Source organism: Stegostoma tigrinum, chromosome 2 (assembly GCF_030684315.1).
Source record: "Stegostoma tigrinum isolate sSteTig4 chromosome 2, sSteTig4.hap1, whole genome shotgun sequence".
In the NCBI taxonomy this organism is placed as follows: Eukaryota; Metazoa; Chordata; class Chondrichthyes; order Orectolobiformes; family Stegostomatidae; genus Stegostoma; species Stegostoma tigrinum.
Genome location: NC_081355.1, coordinates 120,682,217 through 120,703,673, shown reverse-complemented (window position 1 = coordinate 120,703,673; position 21,457 = coordinate 120,682,217). Strand labels below are relative to the sequence as shown.

Here is a 21,457-nt window from a genome sequence, read left to right as displayed (position 1 = left end):
TAAACCCTGGAACATCCAGCAACCATTCCTGCCCCTGAGAAACCCATGTCTCTGTTATGGCCACAACATCATAGCACCAGGTACTGATCTATGCTCTAAGTTCATCACTTTTATTCCTGATACTCCTTGCGTTAAAGCAAATGCACTTTAACCGATCCCTTGTTTCCTTCCCAGGAAAATCCTTCCCTCTAGCTGGTCTACCTCTTGCTATTGCCTCACCTGCATCAACTCTCACCTCCGGTATACAGCTCAGGTTCCCATCCCCCTGCCATACTAGTTTAAACCCTCTCGAACTACTCAAGCAAACCTTCCACCCAGGACATTGGTCCCCTTCCAGTTCAGATGCAATCCGTCCTTCTTGTACAGGTCCCACCTTCCCCAGAAGGCATCCCAATTATCTACATATCTGAAGCCCTCCCTCCTACACCAGCTGCGCAGCCACGTGTTAAGCTGCGCCCGCTCCCTGTTCCTCGCCTTGCTATCTCCTGGCACCGGTAGTAAACTAGAGAACACTACTCTGTTCGTCCTGCTCTGCAGCTTCCATCCTAATTCCCTGAAATCACTTTTTATATCCTCAATCCTTTTTCTGGCTATATCATTAGTGCCAATATGTAACACGATTTCTGGCTGTTCGCCCTCCCCTTTTAGAACCTTATACACCCGATCGGAGACGTCCCGGACCCTGGCACCAGGGAGGCAACATACCTTCCGGGAATCCCGATCCTGACCACAAAATCTGCTGTCGATTCCCCTAACTATCGAGTCCCCTACCATGAGTACTTTTCTATTCTGCCCCCTTCCCTTCTTTGCCACAGTGTCAGGCTCATTGCCAGAGAACTGACTACTATGGCTTACCTCTGGTAGGTCATCCCCCCCCCAGCAGTATCCAAAACGGTATACTTATTGCTGAGGGGAATGCCCACAGGGGATCTCTGTACTGTCTGTCTGTCCCCTTTCCTCCCCTAACCGTAACCCATCTATCCTTGTCCTGAGCCTTTGGAGTGACCAACTCCCGGTAACTCGTCTCAGTTACCCCCTCTGCCTCCCGAATGATCCGTAGCTCATCCAGCTCCAGCTCCATTTCCCTAACACGGTTTTCAAGGAGCTGGAGTTGGGTGCTGTTCCAGCAGATGTAGCCAGCGGAGACGTGTGCCATGTCTCCCACCTGCCACATTCTGCAGGAGGAGCAAGCAACTGCCCTAGCATCCATACTCCACTTATCTGAACACGCACTCAGTACTAAAGTAGAAAGCTTAGTTCAAGTTGCTATAAAATTAATAACAAACTTATATTCAATAGAGAAAGTTTAGAATGAACCTTACCTTATTAACTAGGTTAGAGGAGGAGGGCGGGTGGGAGACACTACAGTTGTAGAGTCTCTGGTTTAGCCACTTTGCTGATATATATGGTCACTGCTTTCCTTCCTGGCTGCCCCTCTGGTCCTCATCACTTCCTCCGCTGCTCCCGCTCCTTCTGTGAAAAAGAAAACACTGCTGCCCGCTACCGGTAAGTAATTTTTAAAAAACTGCCTTACCTTAGCTGCAGTCTTCCGGGTTCATCGCACTCAAAATAGGTTTGATTCTATCAGGCAGGGAAGATGCGATCAAGTGAGGGAGCCTTGGTTCTCGAGAGCTTGAACGACTGGTTAAGAGGAAGAAGGGTGCTTCTATAAAGTTTAGGAAACAAGGATCGGAAAAGGCTGTAGAGGGATACATGTTAGCCAAGAAGGAGCTGAAGAAAGGGCTTAGGGAGAGCTGTAAGGTGTCACGAGAAAACCTTGACAGATAGGACCATGGAAAACTCCAAGGCTTTTTACAAATACATGCGGAATAAGTGAAAAACCAGAGAAAGAGTAGAGCCAGTCAAGGATTGTAAAGTGAATTTGTGCACGGAGCCTAAGGAGATAGGAGAGGTCCTTTAATGAATGCTTTTCTTCACTATTCACAACTGAGAGGGATCTAGTCGTAGAGGTCGACATGTGAAACAGGCTGGTTGGCTAGAGGACGTCGATGTTAGTAAAGATGATGTCCTGGGAATTTTGAGGAACTTCAAGATAGATAAGTCCCCTGGCCCTGATGGCATTTATCCAACGATTCTATGGGAAGCAAGGGAAGGGATTGCAGGGCCTTTGGCGACAGTCATTTTGTCCTCGCTGTCTGCGGGTATAGTGCCGGAAGATTTGAGAAGAGTAAACGTCATTCCCTTGTTCAAAAAAAGGAACAGGGATAACCCTGGAAATTACAGCAAGTTAGCCTTGTGTCAGTGATGGGCAAATTATTGGAAAGGGCTTTGAGAGATAGGATTAATGATCACTTGGTTAGGCTCCGTTTGCTTCATGACTGTCAGCATGGATTTGTGAGGGGTAGATCATGCCTCACAAACCTTATTGAATTGTTTGAAGAGGTGACCAAAAACGTGGATGAAGGTAGAGCAGTGCATGTGGTATACATGGATTTAAGTAAGGTGTTTGATAAGGTTCCTCATGATAGGCTCATGCAGAAAGTAAGGAGGCATGGGATGGGGGAAATGTGGCTGATTGGATTCAGAATTGGCTGACCCTTCGAATGCAAAGGGTGGTAGCAGACAGCAAAAGTCCAACATGGTGCCCAGTTATGAGTGGTGTACCACAAAGATCTGTTCTGAGTCCTCTTCTGTGTGTGATTTTTTTGTAAATGCTTTGGATGTAGGAGTGGGCGGATGGATTAGTAAGTTCGCGGACGATACGAAGGTGGTTCGAGTTGGGTGGATAGTGCGGAGAGCTGTTCTAGGTTACAAAGGGACATTGATAGGATGCCGAACTGGGCTGAGAAGTGGCAGATGGAGTTTAACTCTGATTCATTTTGGAAGGACAAATTTGAAAACAGAGCACAGGGCTAATGGAAAGATTCTTGGCAGGGTGGAGGAACAGAGGGATCTTGGGGTTCATGTCCACAGTTCCCTGAAAGCTGCCACCCAGGTGGATAGAGTTGTTAGGAAGCTGTATGGTGTATTAGCTTTCATTAGTAGAGGGATTGAGTTCAAGAGCTGTGAAGTTATGCTTCAGCTTCACAAAAGCCTGATTCGGCCACATCTGGAGTTTGTGTCCAGTGCTGGTCGCTTCATTTCAGGAAAGATGTGGAAACATTGGAAAAGGTGTGGAGGAGATTTACCAGGATGTGGCTTGGAATGGAGGGAAGGTCTTACAAGGAAAGTTTGAGTGAGCTAGGGGTGTTCTCTTCAGAACAACCAAGGATGAGAGGTGACTTGATAGAGGTGTACAAAATAATCAGAGGCATAGATAGAGTGGACAGACAGATTTTTTTCCCTAGGGTGGAGGTAGCTATTACGAAAGGGTATAGTTTTAAAGTGAGTGGAGGTAGATATAGGGGAGACATCAGAGGGGAGTTTTTTACTCTGGTCGGGGTGTGGAATGCATTGCTGGAGAGGGTAGTGGAGTTGGCCTCACTAGGAGTATTTAAGAGGCTATTAGATAGGTATATGGATGATAGTATAAGGTAGGGGTGGTGGTTAGATAGACCTTAGGTTTAGGGTAAAAGTTCAGCACAACATGGTGGGCTGAAGGGCTTGTACTGTTCTGCCCTGTTCCCTGTTCCAACGCAGAGGGACTGGGGAGCAAGGAATTATCCCCCTCAGAAGTTGAAATTTCCAGAGCACTTCCTAGTGCAGCATGCATCAGGACTTGAACAATGTCCCAATTCATATTTTTGGTTGTGCATCTGGTCAGCAACAATGTAGAAACGAGGCGTTTTGCCAAGATCTCGCTACGTCTTTGTTTTTTAATCTGAAAACTGGCTTCCAACCACTACATTATAAACTCTGCCCCCCCACCCCACCCCCACCATTACATGGTCAGAGGTGGAGATGTTTACTGATTGCGCAATCTTCAGCTTCACTCTCAATGACTCGTATAATGAAGCAGTCAGTGATCCCATGCACTAAAACCTGTACAGTGTCAAGGTTTGGGCTGAAAAGTGGCATGTAACACTGGGGCTGCACAAATGCAAGGCAACCTAACCATTGTTCTTTGACACTGGCATTACTTTCACTGAATCTTCCACTATCCGTATCCTAAGCATTATTATTGAACAGCTGTACTGGACTTGCCAGTATAGTGGAGTTGGAATACTCCCCATTTGCCTGGATGAGTACAGCTCCAACAACAGTCAAGAAGCTTGACACCATCCAGGACGAAGCAACTGCCTGATTGGCACCGCATCCACAAGCTTCCACTCTCTCCATCACTGACACACAGTAACAGCAGGGTGTGCCATCTACAAAATGCAGTGCACAAATTTGCCAAAAATCTTTAGGTAGCTAAGGAACAATGTGCTAGCCTTGGACTCAGTCCAGATACCAGGAAAGAAAAGCTTTTCGTATGAGAAACAATTGACCACTCTGGGTCCGTAATTTGGTGGATTTTAGAAGGATTGGTGGGGAGGGAAGCCTGTTTAGAACCGAAATGGGAGGAATTTCTTCAGCCAGAGGGTGTTGAGCCTGTGGAACTCATTGCCACAAAAGGCTGTGGAAGTCATTTGTGGAGATGATTCAGTGGGCTGAATGACCTTATTCTGTTCTGATATCTTCTGGGCTTATGGTCTGAGATCTTCCAAACCCATGACCATTTTGATCTAAAGGATGAGGGCAACAGATACTTGGGAACACCACCTGAAAGCTCCCCTCCAAGCCACTCATCATCTTGACCTTTAAATACGTTGCAGTTCCTTCACTGCCACCAGTTCAAAATCTGGAAATTCCTTCCCCAAACAGAATTGTGAGTCTGCCTACACCACATGGATGGCAGTGATTCAAGAAGGCAGCTAATTGCCACTTTCTCAAGGATAGCTATGAACTAGCAATAAGTACTTGCCTGGTTGGTGATACTCATGTCCCATAAGTGAATTAAATAAAAAGCTTAGTAGTATAAATTAACTTCATGAAGAAACAAAATACTGTGGATCATAAATAGAATTGGAAAATGCTGGTTGTGCTCAATAGGTGTGATTGTGTCTATCATGTGTGATTGACTAGCGTGATAATTAATTTTGAAGATCTTGTTTCTAATCTTGCTTTGTTTTTGGTCAGAACTGAAATCACTTGCAGTATTGCAATGGTTCAGTAAGAAAATCTCCTTGCACCATCTTGGAATGATTATAAAGTATGAATAAATGTGCTTTTACCAGCATTATGAACAGAGTAAGAAATTATAGACTGCCTAAGTTAAGCCTTTCATGGCCTCCAGTAGTACAGAATTTGAGTTGATTGGGGGGAAGGAAAACTTGTTAAGACTTTTATTTGGCACTTATCAGGACAGAGCAAAAGAATACCAAATTTCAAAGGGACCGCAACAAGAGCAGTGCTGATTGGTTTGCAAAATGGACTCTGATTGTAAGGTGCTGCTGTATCAAATGGCTGCTACCCAAGCATTTTTTTTAATCTATAAAGATACAACATTTGGACATATCCCTTCTGTTTGCAAAGGAAAGGGTGTGTGAACATATGCAGTTTGTACCATGTGTAGGTGAGCAGTTCTGTGACTTTGATGACCTTGAATTGGTTATTCATGTAATTCTTAGCATCGGTGGAATTGTTTAGTCAGCCTTGTCCAATTGTGAAACCACACCTAATGCTGGACACCATATAGTATTTTCATAGTAGTGAGAATAAGCAAGTATATTAAGTTTTTATTTTCAAAGAACAACCAGGAGTGTGTTTCCATTCATGGGTGGGTCTAGATTTAAAGACCAAAGCCTCAGAATAAAGGGGCACTACTTTAAGACTGAGATGAGAAATTTCTTCTCTGGTCAAGTCTTTTGGAACCCTTGCTGCTGAGGGAAGAATCCTTGCATATGTTGAAGAATGCAATAGAATCTTCATCAGTTGGGAAAATGCCTGGATATGAGGAATGTTGGATCAACCACAATCCTGTTGAAGGATAAAGCAGGCTTTAGGGGCTAAACGGCTTACTCCTGTTCTTATTTTGTATGGTCCTACATTAATAAATTCTGCAATTTATATTAATTTGATGTTTGTGGTATTTTGCAATACTGAGGCTTCAATGTATGAAGAATTCTGGAAGGTAATGACAGTGCAGCACTGAAATGGTTTTAAAGCCTCTCAATCATTATTTGTACTAAAATACAGTTTTATGGACAAGTAATGTGGCATCTTTCAAAAATTATTTCATTTTTTGTTTCCTAGTATGTACCACTGATTGTGGAAGTTTGCTGCAATTTAGTTGAAGAGAAAGGACTTGAGTACACTGGAATCTACAGAGTGCCTGGAAATAATGCTGCTATTTCAAGCTTACAAGAGGAACTGAACAAAGGAGTGACTGATATTGATCTTTTGGATGATGTAAGTTTCCAAAATATCTGTTCTGAATGCCTTTAGAAATAATTTTAAAAGCACATTTATACAAATAACAGAAATAAGTTGTTTCCCTTTTTAAAATGTTTTAAAATACAGAAATGGCGTGATCTGAATGTTATCAGTAGTTTACTGAAATCCTTCTTCAGAAAACTTCCAGAACCCCTCTTCACAAATGGTGAGTATGTTGTTGACTGTTGTCATGTGTACGTTTTTCTGCTTTGGTGTACAAGGGCATTCAGGGTTATAAGGTCTATTCAGGAAAGTGAAGATAAAATCTATGACCTTTTATGGATCAAACCAAAATTGATGGCTATAGTGGAGATTGAAGAAGGTTATCTAAGATTACAAAGGGATCTTGACCAATTGGGCCTGTGGGCTAATGAGTGGCAGATAGAGTTTAATTTGATTAATTACCAGGTATTGCTTTCTGGTAAAACAGAAAAGGGCAGTACTTATACAGTTAATAGTAAAGTGCTGGGGAGTGTTGTCAAACAGATACCTCGGTTTAGGTAAATAGTACTTTGAAAGTTGTGTCATAGATAGGGTGGTTAAGAAGGCGTTTCCCATGCTTGCTTTCCTTGCTCGGACCAATGAGTACAGGAGTTAGAATATTTATGCTGAGATCAGACAGGATGGTGGTGAAAGCACTTTTGGAGTACTGTTTACAGTTCTGGTTGCCCTGCTATAGGAAACACAGTATTAAATTGGAAAAGATTCAGAAAAAATTTACATGGAAGTTGCTAGGACTGGAGGGTTGGAGCATGGGAGGTTGAGGGGTGACCTTATGGAGGTTTATAAAATCATGAGGGGCATAAATAAGGTGAATAGCCAAGGTTTTTTGCTAGGTTGCGGGAGTTCAAAACTTCGAGATATATTTAAAGGCAAGAAGAGAAAGACTTAGAAGGAACTTGAGGGGCAGCGTTTCTACAGAGGTGGTTCATATGTGGAGTGAACTGCCGATAGATGTGGCATAGTTACAATTAAGACATTCTGATAGGTACATGAATGGGAAAGCTTCAGAGGGATATGGGCCAATTGTAGGCCAGCAGAATTAGTTAAGTTTGGGAAAGTTGTTCGGCATGGATGAGTTGGACTGAAGAGTCTGTTTTCATACCAAATAATTATGACTACTGAATAGTGAAACAAGTGCAAAGGACCAAGTTGCCTATTTCTGTTCCTAATTGTTATGTTCCTCTAATCATGCGTATGTGAAATATGTTTTTGATTTTAGAACTAAAGGACATTAATAGAATCTGTTTTAGAAATGGCTATCATTTTTAACTTTAGTTGCTCTACAGAAGCACAATGATATGTGATATATGCTGCTTTTAAAGTTTAATTAAAGAATACCCAAGAGCGAGACATTTTTGTTCCGTGTGAACTCGTTTAGACCGAGTATCTTTCCACAAATTTGCAAAATTGCTCGATAATATTTTTACTCTGAAGAAGTTATGGCCAGAGAGCATACTAACTTTGCATTTTTTTACATCAGTGTCAGTGCTCAGTCCAAGCTAAATCTAACCTCGCAATATTTTATCAATTCTTGAACTTTTTAGACCAGGGCTATCTTTTTTTATTTTGTTCTCCAATGAAAACAAGATGACTGACAGTTTCTCCTTAAAACTTGAAGCCTCTCCTTCCAAATTCATCCAGGACACCCCCTTTAGAAATTAGGAAATCATAGATTACTCATAATATCAATAGTGAGCATTTCTGTTGTGCCCTTTAACATAGTAAAAATGCAAAGATGTTTATACTGTAAATGATACTTTCACAAGTTTTAATATGCTGGATGAATAGACAAACAATTTAGAAATGGCAGTATTAGAAATGGTTAGCACTGCTGCCTCACAGGGATCCGGGTTCAATTCAATAAAATCTCTAAAGTGAGAAAGATCTGTTTCCACTGTCTGATCCACTTGCTCTGCTCTGCTGTGAACTTGTTTCCCACACTAGTTGTTAGTCTTTCATCAAGCGCTTGGGGCTTGCAGGCCTGCAGGTGGGAGAAGAACATACAGAAGGTCAGGTTCACCAAAGTGTGGGAAAATAAATCAAGCTCTGACTTCCCAAGAAGGCTGTGAGATAGTTGGTTGCTGAGTATTGTAGCTGTGCTGTTTTTCTAATATTCAGAAATACTTGTCAGAAAATAAAATGAACTTGGGATACTCTTGTTCCAAAGTTAGGACATTAGTCTAAGGCTGCTGGGAGTTTAAATTTTTTTTCATTGCTTTATTATAAAGCTTAAGTTAAGCACTTCAGTTGACCTCCAATTATTTAAGTGACAACAAAAGAAGAGAAGCAAGTAACCAGTGAGTCGTCTTTTAAGTATAAAATTTTATTACCTTATAGATTAAAAAATGGCAGGGTAGCTCTGACTCCTGGAATTGCATGCTCTGTCTGGGAGAGAACTCCTGAAGACTCCACATATCCTTGATAATCAAACATTTGAGGTATATTTTCAGCTGCAGTATTTGTAGCTGTATGATGCCGGCTGTCACGCAAGCTCTGAAGCAATGTGATGCATCCCTGAGGCTGAGAACTTAGTGAATAGAACATTTATAGATGAGGTCACCCATAACTTAGTAATATAGAGGGAGAGGGGGGAATGGTTGGCAATGAGGTTATCAACTAGAAATAGGTACGTAGCGTAAGTGTAACCCAAGTTTGTTTCGTCTTTAGACTAGTATTTCTGAATATTGGTGAAATTGATCTATCATCTGGGAAATGCAGCCAAGGCTGGGTCTCTGACAATATCGTTGCTTTAGCTATGTTTGCTTTACTGCCTTCCTGGAGCTTGGATCAAAGGTGTAATTGAACATCTGCAGAGCAGCCTGGCAGGGCATGACTAGCCACTGGATGGGAGAAGGAGGCATGGTCCTGCAGCCATAATTTTGAATGGTACATAATAAGTTAATACGAATGATTATTTTTTTTTAAAGTAATTTTTAGATTGCTCCTGGTACCATTTGTGGAATACAGAAATAGGTGAGAGCAGAAGAATGAATCCTTGGCAAGGTGGGGGTAGGAATAAGAAGGCTTGAGATTCTTGGGCATTGCGCTCAATTTTGGGGAAAGTGAAAACAATGCAGGACTGTTGGGTTGTACTAAAGAGTGCTGGGCCGAATGTCCTTGGAAGAGAAGGCTAGTATGAGTGAGATCAGTGCACAACAAGTCTGTTTTAGATGGAAGGATCAGGATGTGTAATCAGTTTGGGTAGAGCTGAGAAACTAAGAAAGCATAGGAAATGTTCAAACTTGAGTATAGTCCATCACTCTGTCATAATATGTTGGGCACAGCATATAATCAAGAAACTAAAGATGTAGTAACATGGGCCATACAGTAATAATGGTTGTCTTCAATATCCATGTAGACTGATTTCATCAAATCAGCAATGCTGCTGTGGATGATGAATTCCTGTAGTGCATGTAAGATTGGGTTCTGGAGCAATACATTGAATAGACAACTAAGGATCAAGCTATTTTGTATTTAGTGTTAGATATTCCTGAGTCTTTGTCTCAGCTTGGGAAAAATGCTCCTACAGATAATGAAAAATGGCTAATTAATAACCTTGCTGAAAGGAGCCTTTGAGAGATTGTGACCATAGTATGTCAGAATTTTGCATTAAGCTTGAATGCAGTGTAGTTTGTTATGAAATTTCTAAATGAAAGATTATGCAGGTGCGAGCAGATTGACTGTAGTGGATTGGGAAATGTGTTCAAATACCTGACAATAGGTAAGCAATGGCTTGTATTTAACACCACATGGTCTACAATAGTTCCATTTCATTGATAGCACAGATACCCAAAGGAAAAAGTAAATCAACCATGACTAACAAAAGAAGTTAAGATAGTATTAGATCAAAAGAAATGCCATCCTGAGGACTGGGATCAATTTGTAATCCAGCAAAGGAAGATAAGCAATTGATGAAATCGAATATAGGCTGAGATCCAGAGTGTCCCACAGTCAGCATCAGTGTGAAGCAGTCTGGGAAGAGTATCCCACAGCAGTATTGTTGTGAAGAGAGTGCACCACGGTCAGAATCACAGTGAAGCAATCTGGGAAAAGTGCCCTGTTGCTGCATGGCAGTGAAGCACTCAGCAAAGGGTCTTCTGCAGCAGCATTGCTGGGAACAGTCTGGGAAGGGTATCCAACAGTCAACATTGTAATGTGGTAAAAACGGAAGTTATTGGAAAGGGCTAGTAAGGGCTGCTGATGCTGGAGAATCTTGAGATAATACGGTGTAGAGCTGGATGAACACAGCGGGCCAAGCAGCATCAGAGGAGCAGGTAAGCTGACTTTTCACTTTTTCTGAAGAAGGGTCCAGACCTGAAACGTCAGCTTTCCTGCTCCCCTGATGCTGCTAGGCCTGCTGTGTTCATTCAGCTCTGCACCTTGTTATCTCAGTTGCTGGAAAGGCTCAGCAGGTCTGGCAGCATCTGTACAGAGAAAGCAGAGTTAATTTTTCATGGCAAATGACCCCTCCTCACAACTCTAGAACTCGCAGCGAAGCAGTTTGGAAAGTGTCAAAAATTGTCACAGGGCAAAAGGAAGCTGCTGGCTGGGTGACATCTCCTTTATGTGTTGTAACCATTCTGTGATTCAGTTCAAAGACATTTAGCCTCTTTTAATTCCAACAGCTATTTTGGTAATTAGTCATTAGGAGATCAAAACTCCTATTTCACCTCTGCAGTTTGAGGACGCTTTAATGTTGAGTGCAGTTCAGATGAAAGATTTATCAAGGTTATAAATGACTTTCCTTAAATGAACACCAGAGGGAAGACAAATGATAGTCAAGTTAGTTTTTAATTGTGACCTGTGTGTATCTAATAGACTTCCGTATGCTGAACACCTAGGTAATAGTATTCATTGTGGCGTCCCAGTCAAATAGATACTTAGTTCTCATTTGGAAAACTGTTTGTAGCCTTGCTGATTAACTAAAACCTTGAAAAATTTCGAAGGAGATCTCCCACAATTTAAAAGCCCTTGGTTTTCATAGTATGGTTAGAATTGATAAAAAGGAGTCAGTGACTATGGTATATTTGAACCTTTAGAAAGCTTTTGATGATCTTCCATGATGTGTTTTGGCAAAATAAAGCACAGGATAGGAGCTAATTGATTATGGATTAACTAACCGACAGAAAACAGGAGGGATAAACAGGTCATCCTTGCTTTGGCAGACAGACTAGAGAAAATTAAATATCATAACAAGGACTTGGGCCTCAGCTGTTCACAATATATATCAATGGATTGGATTTGGGGATTCAAGTCCCACTTACTCCAGAAGTATAACTTACTCCATAACATCTCTGATCAGGTCGATTAGAAAAATGGGTTAAATCAAAGGGGGGGGAGAAAGAACTGGGAATGAGTTGTCTAGTAGATAAGAACTTGGTAGATGGAATAAAATGTGTAAAAAATGTGTTTATAACTTTTGTATGAAAAACAGATGTGCAGACCATTTCTCAAATGGTAAGAAGTTAGAAAGTGTTGATGTAGAAAGACCTGGATTCCTCATCACTGAGTAATCTGAAGGCTAAAATACAAGCAGAAAGAACGGTATGTTAGCTTTAATCGCACATCAGTAACACAACCTGCAGAAGTTTCTGGGTGGATAATTTTCAATGACTGAGTGCTTGGTACAAAAAAAACAGTTAGGCGATAGAGGATTGGTTGGTAAAAGCCAACTCTGCCTCTTCCCATGCTACCCCAACTATTGTACCCTCTGTCACCTTGGTATGTTATTGACAGCAGCCATAATTCTGGTTTCTTGTAATGGAGAGCTTCTGGCCTTTGTTTCCCTCTTGGAAGGATGGGATTTCAGCTCCTGGAGTCTTCAATTCTGGGGACGATCTGACACTGACCATCTAGTTCCCTGACAGCTGTTTAGTCCAATAAATGTTTGTCCCTTGGAAGGTGGGATTTTAACCCCTGGTGTCTTCAATTCTGGGAGAGATCTGACTGACCAGCTAGTTCCCTGACAGCTGTTTAGTCCAGTTAGACCTTTCCCAGCACAATAAGGGTATGCCATCAGTTCTTCAATCAATGAGCTGAGTCCTTGTCAATTACATTAAATTCCTTCAATGATGTTTATAGCATCAAGGCTATTTACTGGACTAGTCGGACTTTTCCCTTTCTGTCTTTTCACATGTTCACTGTCTATTTGTTTTCTGTTACATTGTGTACTTGTACAAGCTCATCTGCATTTTAAAAATCAATGCACCACTATATCATTTGAGTCAAATGATTGTTTTCATTTCACCTCAATAAAAACAATTGTCAGAAATTAATCTAACTAATCAGAAATTAGTTAGGGAAATTGCTTTTGTACTGCTAAAGCTACCAAAAGTCCTGTTAATCAGAGATAGTAGGAAATGCAGATGCTGGAGAATCCGAGATTAGAAGGTGCAGAGCTGGATGAACACACAGGCCAAGCAGCATCAGAGGAACAGGAAGGATGATGTTTCAGGTCTAGACCCTCCTTCAGAAATGGGGGAGGGGAAGGGTGGTTCTGAAATAAATAGGGAAAGAGGGGGAGATGGATAGAAGATGGTTCGAGAAGAAGATAGGTTGAGAGGAGACAGAGGTCAAAGAGGTGAGGTTGGAGTCAGTAAAGATGAGTGCAGGTGGGGAGAAAGGTAGGGCTTGAGGGGAGAGGTGGGAGGAAGGATAGGTTAGGGAGGTGGTGATGAGCTTGGCTGGGCCTCCTGCAGTGCCACAATGATGCTACCTGAAGGTTGCAGGAATAGCAACTCGTATTCTGCTTGGGAACGCTGCAGCCCAATGGTATCAACATGGACTTCACAAGATTCAAAATCTCCCCTCCGCATCCCAAAACCAGCCTAGCTCACCTTTACTGGCTCCAACCCCACCTTTTTAACCTGTCTGTCTCCTCAATCTATCATCATTAACCATCTTCTATCCGCCTCCCCCTCTCTCCCTATTTATTTCAGAACCCCCTTCCCCTCCCCCATTTCTGAAGAAGGGTCTAGGCCCGAAACGTCAGCCTTCTGCTCCTGTAATGCTGCTTGGCCTGCTGTGTTCATCCAGCTCTATGCCCTGCTAATCAGTTATTTTTACGAAATAACCATTAGATTCAGGTGAAACTCCCACTTTGAAGCAGACAATGCAGCACTTTTACTGAAGAATTATTCAAGCACTCTTTTTACTTTCAAAATCCAATTAAATTATTGACCTTACAATTTGAACTTAATTTTAGTTCATTGAGCTGCTTTCTAAGATGATGTGTTGGGGTTGTTATTTAAATTGTAAAAAATTAATCAAATGTAGTCCAGATTATTAGGACCTTTCCCATAAATTCACAGAAGTGTGTAATGCACCTACTTGGGTAAACCTGACCAATTCATAATTACCACATCTATGATATCATAGCCTCATGATTTCAAAATTGTAGAATTCCCTAAGAATGCAAATACATGCATTGCCATTGGCATCACATTGTCAATTTTTCTGTATTTATAATTGAAATCTTAAAATAATCTCTATTACAGATAAATATGCTGATTTCATAGAAGCCAACAGAAAAGAGGATTCAGTGGACAGACTCAGGACATTAAAAAAATTGGTAATTCTCATTCATGATCGGCTAAAATTTACATGTATAATTAATATTAAACCTGTTGTCCATATACTCTTTTTTGTTGTTGATGTTGAAACGATTTCAGATCCGAGATTTGCCAGATCATCATTACGAAACATTGAAATTTCTTTCGGCGCATCTGAAAACAGTAGCTGAAAACTCTGAAAAAAACAAGGTATCTCTTCAAATTCATCAATATATTGAAAATTTGTATATATTTTAAGCTACATGAAAATTAGAATGATATTTCATGAATTGAAAATTTGACATGCAATAGTGTTGCCAGTGTTTACAGTTTCTTTAAATTTTGTTCTTTTTTTTCATTCAGGGGATGTGGGCTTCGCTGGCTATGTCAGCGTTTATTGCCAGTCCCTAACTGAACTTGAGAAAGTTATGCTGAGCTGCCTTTCTTCTTTTGCTGCCGTCCATTTGGTGTAGGTACACCCACAGTGTTGTTAGGGTGTTCCAGAATCTTGACCCAGTGATAGCGAAGGAGTAACAGTATATTTCCAATTCAGGATGGTGAGTCGCTTGGAAGAGAACTTGTAAATGTGGCATTCCCATGTATCAACTCCCCTTGTTCTTTTAGGTGGTAGTTAGCCTGGATTTTGAAGGTATTGTCTGAGGAACTTTGGTAAATTTCTATAGTGCATTTTGTGGGTGTGGAGGCAGTGAATGTTTGGGATGTTACTTCAATCAGGCAAGTTTTTTGTACTGGATAGTGTCAAACTTCTTGACTGTTGTTGGCGCTGCACTTACCCAGGCAAGTGAGTAATATTTCGTCACACTTTTGACTCGAGTCTTGTATATGATGGACAGGCTTTGAGAAATCAGAGGCGAGTTACTAACTGCAGAATTCTAACCCTCTGACCTGCTGTTGTAGCCAAGGTATGTATATGGACATTCTACTTCAATTTCTGGTCAGTGGTAACTCGTAGGGTGTTGGTAGGTCAGGATTCAGCAGTGATAATGTTATTGAAATCCATGGGGCAAATGATTAGATTCTCTGTTGGAGATACTCAGTAACTGATTCTTATGTTATATGACAGTTGTCAGCCCAGGCCTGGATATAGCCCGGGTCTTGCTGCATTGGGGTTCAGACTGTTTCAGTATCTGACAAGTTGTGAATGGTGCTGGGCGTTGTGCAATCATCAGTGAACATCTCCACTTCTGTAATGATGGATAGAAATCATCAAAGGTGTTGAACCTGGGTCACTCCCCTGAGGAAGTTACACAAAGAAATTTTGGAGCTGAGGTGACTAACCTCCAACTGCCACAACCATCTTCCGTTATGCTAAATATGATTCTAACCATTCGGGTAGTTATCTCAGATTCCCATTGACTCCAGTTTTGCTAGGGCTCCTTGATGTCACACTCTGTTAAATAAAGCCTTGAAGTCAAGGGTGGTCAGCCTCACCTGGCCTCTGGAGCTCAGTCCTTTTGTCCATGTTTGAACTAAGCCTGTAAAGAGGTCAGGAGCTGAGCGACCCTTGCAGAACCCAAACTGAACAGTAATGAATATGTTGTTGCCAAGCAAGTGTTGCTTGTTAGTACTATTGATGCCCTCTTCCATCCATTTACTAATGTTTGAGAGCAGACCGGAGCTGTAATTGGCCTGATTTTGGATTTGTCCTGCTTTGTGTAGAGGACATACCTGTACGCTTTTCTGTATTGTGGAATTGATACCAGTGTTGTAGCTTAAAAACATGTCCAAGATATTAATTTATCAGCAATGTAACTCAGTTTTGCTAATGTCAAAATATTATCTAGATATGTAATTCCTTGTTTATAATAAAGTTCCAAATTGCATTGTGATTTTTAACCATATCATTTATCATTAATCACAGTATATAATTGATGTGACATGATATTGTGCTGTAATGCTTTCATTGTTGCTTCAAATTATGTAAAACAATTGTGTCCTCAGATGGAACCCAGAAATCTGGCCATTGTTTTTGGTCCAACCCTTGTCAGAACATCAGAAGACAACATGATGCACATGGTTACCCACATGCCGGATCAGTACAAAATAGTGGAAACACTGATACAACATGTATGTTTTTTATTTGTTTTATTGCATGTTATAGTTGGACTTTTGCAAAAGATTGTTTGAATCAGTAATTATACTAAAACAAAAAATGGTTTCCCTTTTCAGTATGACTGGTTTTTCACTGAAGAAGGTGATGAAAATGCAACCGTAAGTAGTAATAATTTCAAGGCATACCTAAAGATGTACTACAAAACAAACTGGAACTGATGTCAATCAGCCTCAGTATCCTTATCTATAATAATGGTTTCAGTAACTCTTTTCCAGGTGTTTTTGTTCATATTTTTTATTATTGATGAGTTTATTTTGTCCTTTGTAACACAGCAGACTGATGCTTTAATATACTTGTGATGGCAAGTTAATAAAACTGTATTTTAATCAAAATGATGTTCCCTTACTATCTGTAGTAAAAGTTTAAATGTTTTGCTATTGAAATTAACTGGTTTGGTACTGGTACAAATGAGTTATTATAAATAAACAAAGTTTGAAAGTACAAGATCTATTAAAAATTCGAAGTTGCAATGCTGCTGCCTGGAAAGATAATGGCAATATGAAAAATGAAGATGTGCTAGCCAAGTTAAGGAAGCAGCTGTGCAGCATTCATTGCTTTTATTTTTAATTTTCTAAATTTAGACTAGCATTATTCAGAAAGATTATCATACTGGCCCTCGATATGCAACTTGTACCTTAATTGCAAATTGATACAATAGGATGCTGATTTTGTGTACAGCAAAGGGATGAGGGAAGTTTTATTAATGTTATATGTATTAAATGGAAAATATAAAACCTAGTGAAAGGAGTAACTTTTTTAATATGTGTAATTTTGAGGTTATTAAAAATCTGCTTGTTCGACTCTGTGTTCTCAGCTGAAATCTAAATGAAATCCCTTGCTGCATCCTTTTAAGCCATGTTTTGATTTTTTTTTCTGTTATCAGTATTAGTTATCAATGTATGATGCTTCACTGTGAGAGAAAAGTAAGCTTTTTATTAAACAGACTGTCATTATTTTGGAAGAATTACTTACAAACAGTTGTGACTAATTGAAGCAAAATGATGTGTACACAATCTGTAAGCCAGAGGTTTACAAGCATTATAAGACTTAGTTTCAAAGTGCCTCATTTTCATTGTGTCAGCAAAACCAGTAGCATGTTAATAAGGAATGCAGTCCTGGTGCTACTTGTGGCATCATTATCTAATACTGGCTTTAAAGAAAAGAGGAAATATGTTTCTGAGAGAAGTGCCGAATAATTATAAACAATTGTTCCAATGCTTTTTGGGGGTGAGAGGGGGACGGAGAGGTGTGGAAGATAAGCCACCACCTTGAAAGTGAATGCTTGATATTCAGCTCCAGACCTTGGTGGCGGTAAATAATCATAATTGCAATATAGGATTTAAAGTCTTTCCCCAGGTAGGAGAAAATTACGAATTCATGGTGAGACACTTGAGAAATAGTGCATCAGACCTTGGTTCTAGCTAATTTCTTGGCGACTGTGATATTGGCAAAGCAGTTCAGTGCATCATTGTCACTGTGCAAACTGTCAATCAAGAATCATGCATATTAATAAATCTTATAAACGGTCTGAAAAATCAGGGTTGCTTCCAGGATGAGAACCAGTCTTTAAAACTTGTCAGTTGGGATCACTGGTCTGATCTCCATTGCATAGGTGGAAGAATATAAAATTTGATACAGTGCACACCTGGGCTGGAGAAATTGTAATTTGCATGAGGTCAGTGCCAGATCTTTCAAAAAAAAAATTTGGAAACCAAGAGCGTACATTGTGAACTTTTACACAATTACACCTTAAAGTTGTATATTTTCATGTGAAAGAAATTGATCTAACAGCCATCTCAAATTTGATTCATTTGATCTCTAAACTTGATTAGAATGCCTCTATTAATGTCACTGATCCTAGAAAATGGGTTTGCAAGCTAGTAAGCCAGCATATAGGGTAATATTTCAAAGCTCATTTTTGTTCCACCCCATTTCCCACAGCCGTATAATCAATTTTGTGAAATTTGTTCAAAAATTTGTATTTTTCATTTCATGAGTAAATCCCTAAAAACTGAGTTAAACTACGTAACATTTTTATCTTTTCTGATTTTAGCTTCAGTACCATTGTCAAAACCAGGCAAAAGGTGCTATGCTGCCAATTGGCCATGTATTTCTGATTATTGGAAATGTTTTGTCAGCATACTATAAGTTTAATTTTAGTATAATAATGGAAATATTCTTATTTGTCAAAAGGGAATTGGGTCCTTGCAGAATTTAATCCCATACTCATCGAAAAATGCTGAATTTAATATTTGGGAAGAAGTTGGCTTTTAGAACAAAGGGGAAAGTGGGCTTTGGATGGTAAATACCCCAGAAGCCCTTCTTAGCTGCCAGTTTACTTATAGTGGAATAAACAGTTAACTCAAGATTTAGTTATTGCTTTAAAAGACAAGCAACGTACCTTTTCAGACTTTGGCTGGGGTATTTCATTGATGGAAATGTGCTAGCAAATAACAATCTTACCATGTTAATCAATGTAGAAGTTTAGTGTTCATTTAGACTTGGGTTACTGGTGTGTTTTTTTTCCAGTAAAAGGAAAACAATTTTCTGATCTTCTTACTCTTGTGAATGTAGACACCAGTCCAGGAAGAAAGCACAGTTGATACACAGCCAGTGCCAAACATAGATCATTTGCTAACCAACATTGGGAGAACAGGAACTACTCCAGGAGATGTTTCAGGTAACTGCCTGAACAAGACACTACAGAGTCCGGTAACAGACAGTGTCATTGTTACTGACCAGCTTCCTACAGAAGTAGACAGTTCACGATTGAAATGCTTGTATTTGCCCATTCAAAGCTGCAAATACTTGTAGTAGGGGGAAAAAAGAATTGCTGTATTTTGTGAAACAACTATAACCTCAAATTATTTACATAAGTGTTCTTGGTTATCCATGAAAATAGTTTTTGTTTTTGAAAGACAGAAGGTTTTTTATAGTCCTGTAACATTGATTTTCTATTTATAAATCTATAGTGAGCTATGCACGTTTTTTAACCATAGGACTGAAATGTTTTCAGGAGTTGCAATTTCATTATGTATGTGGTGACATACGTTATTGGTCATTACTGCAATGTTATCTGAAAAATTAAATTTTCATTTGAAGTCTAAAAAGTACAGAGCTAAGACTTTGTGGCTGGATGGGTTTTTTTGTACTTTTGTCTGATCTTGTTTGTGGAACTGTGTGTGAATGTGTTGGACAGTATCACCTTTTTTTGTCACGTGCTGGGGCTGAATTTAAATTATCATGTCGAAACTGCATTCTGTTATTTAATTTCCATTCTCCAGCCTGTTTTAGCTTAACTGAATCAAATAACTCTTATTTTGGACTGATGATTTCACTGAGTTTACAACAATTGAAAACAAAACAATATAAATTTGAAGCACTTTAAATGAATGTTGTATTTATTTAATGCTGAAATGCACAGTGTAGTTTCAGTGAGAAAAGAGATGCTGATCCTTAAAGCAAGTTATCAATGCACTTGAAATATTTGATTCAAGTAATGTGTCCCAGCTGAGCTTTCACCATCAGAGAAATGTTAGAGACTTTATATACATATGAAAATGTGCAAGTTTTGTGACCGTATTCTATAACTTGTTATTAAAATTGCACAATAATTTGTACATTAGTGTGATAATTTTGTGTGTATGCTGTGCAATTTCTTTTTATCTTCTGATCTTTCTTTCAATATCAATAACCTAGGCTGGTTTGGAGGATGTTTTTGTCCATTAGCGTGACCTTATCATCTACTCACTGTGACCTAACTAATCAAGCATGTTCTTTTCCCAAACTTGTCAACTTTGTCACATAGCTCCTGTCTGAGTATTAAAGGGTTTTTTTCAGCATTTACATAATACTGATCTTGAAACAGGCGAAGTTGGAGGAGTCTATCACACTGTGATGTCACTGATGGATTCTGTGATGTCACTGATGGACAGCTGGAACTGTAGGAAGGAGGAGGACTGTTGCCCTCATTGTAGCTGCCTAGTCTGCAGAAACCCCCGTTTCTTGTAAATGGAAAATTATCGTCTGTGATGTAAATTTGCTGTTACGATTATTTTAAAAAGACCAGTACTACTTTCTTAAAGTCTTTCTGCTGTTTCTTATCATTTCTGAAGCAGACCCTGAGGAGAAATAGCATGGTATGGTCTACTAGTTTTTATAGTCATGTAGCATAAACCATGTTTCAAAAGGGGTGTGGCTGGGGGCTTAGCTCTTAGTCTGTCTCACAGACTTGCAAAGTGAATTGTAGGAATAGTTTTAATCTTGTAGTTTTAAATATTGAAATAAATTGTCAAAAAAATTGGAATTTTGCAAGCCCCTTTCTGCCTCCTCTTGTAATTTTAAAACCTCAGCTGTTGCCCCATAGTGAATCTCTTTTTGCAGCTTTCATTCTACATTTCATTGTGCCCCTCTTGTTAAATTGAAGTCAGATGCTCCTATATGAATCATAACTAACTCAATTGAACTTGTATGGAATAGCTCCATTATAACTAAAAAGGGCAGATGATTATTTTTGTATTTGAGTTCTGTGCATTTCTTTTTAACTGCATTTTTTTTGCCTTACTTTCCTTTGGTGTGTAATACTCAAAGTATCTTCTAATATGGCACTTTACAGTTGCTTAAACCCCTTTAACTGTTAACATGTATTTGTGTAGTGTAACTCATAAAATATGTATGGGGTGGGGGGGTTGGTGTGAGCATTGACGTTAATGCATATAGCGACCATAATTAGTTTTTAATAAAATGAAAGAATGAGTTCTGCAAATGGATGCAAAATAAATTGTTCAATATGTACTGATGTTTAATTAGTATTTATCTTCTTTCAAAGAGAACAGGCTCCCTTTGCCATCCCTCTCATTGAGCTGGTTTTACCCACAATTTCACAGCATACTTTCATGGTGGTGGCTGTCTGTGCTGCTTTTCATCTCAGTGAGCTATAATTCTCCACTCTGTGCCCTTTTTTTCTATTGCAGTCATACAATTTTCTATGAATTATAATTTGCTTCATGATTGCAGTGAATATTTATGTATTAAATTATGTGCAACACAAAGTAATACTATTTTTCTTGTCTTTTTTTAGATTCAGCCACTAGTGACTCAGCAAAATCTAAGGTGAGAAGCTTAATTTAAACAAGTATTAGAAACTAGGTTGTTAATTAGCAATTTATTAAAGTAGTGCACAATAGGAATGTTTGGCTACAATTTTTATTTCACAACTTGAGTATTCCTTGGGAGTTCATTTGTGGGTGCTCTGTCCCCAAAGGCAGGCACTTAGTCCACTGCCTGCTGATGCTTAATCCTAAACTGTTTACATGGTTTATTCTCATATGTGGTAGTTTATCATGGTCTTCCACACTCCAGGGAGACAGGTCCCAAGATTTCCTTTGCCAAA

At 39.6% G+C, this 21,457-nt stretch overlaps 1 protein-coding gene across 3 annotated transcripts in view; it reads left to right on the top strand.

The window, feature by feature from the left end:
* LOC125461846 (rho GTPase-activating protein 21-like) overlaps positions 1-21,457 on the top strand; it is a 238,652-nt gene that overhangs the window by 205,460 nt on the left and 11,735 nt on the right. For all 3 annotated transcript variants that reach the window (XM_048551133.2, XM_048551142.2, XM_048551150.2), the window contains 8 exons: positions 6,199-6,354; positions 6,466-6,544; positions 13,878-13,951; positions 14,052-14,141; positions 15,894-16,019; positions 16,122-16,163; positions 18,640-18,745; positions 21,146-21,177. In XM_048551133.2, the coding sequence (XP_048407090.2) occupies positions 6,199-6,354; positions 6,466-6,544; positions 13,878-13,951; positions 14,052-14,141; positions 15,894-16,019; positions 16,122-16,163; positions 18,640-18,745; positions 21,146-21,177 (705 nt within the window). The remainder of the gene's footprint in view (positions 1-6,198; positions 6,355-6,465; positions 6,545-13,877; positions 13,952-14,051; positions 14,142-15,893; positions 16,020-16,121; positions 16,164-18,639; positions 18,746-21,145; positions 21,178-21,457) is intronic.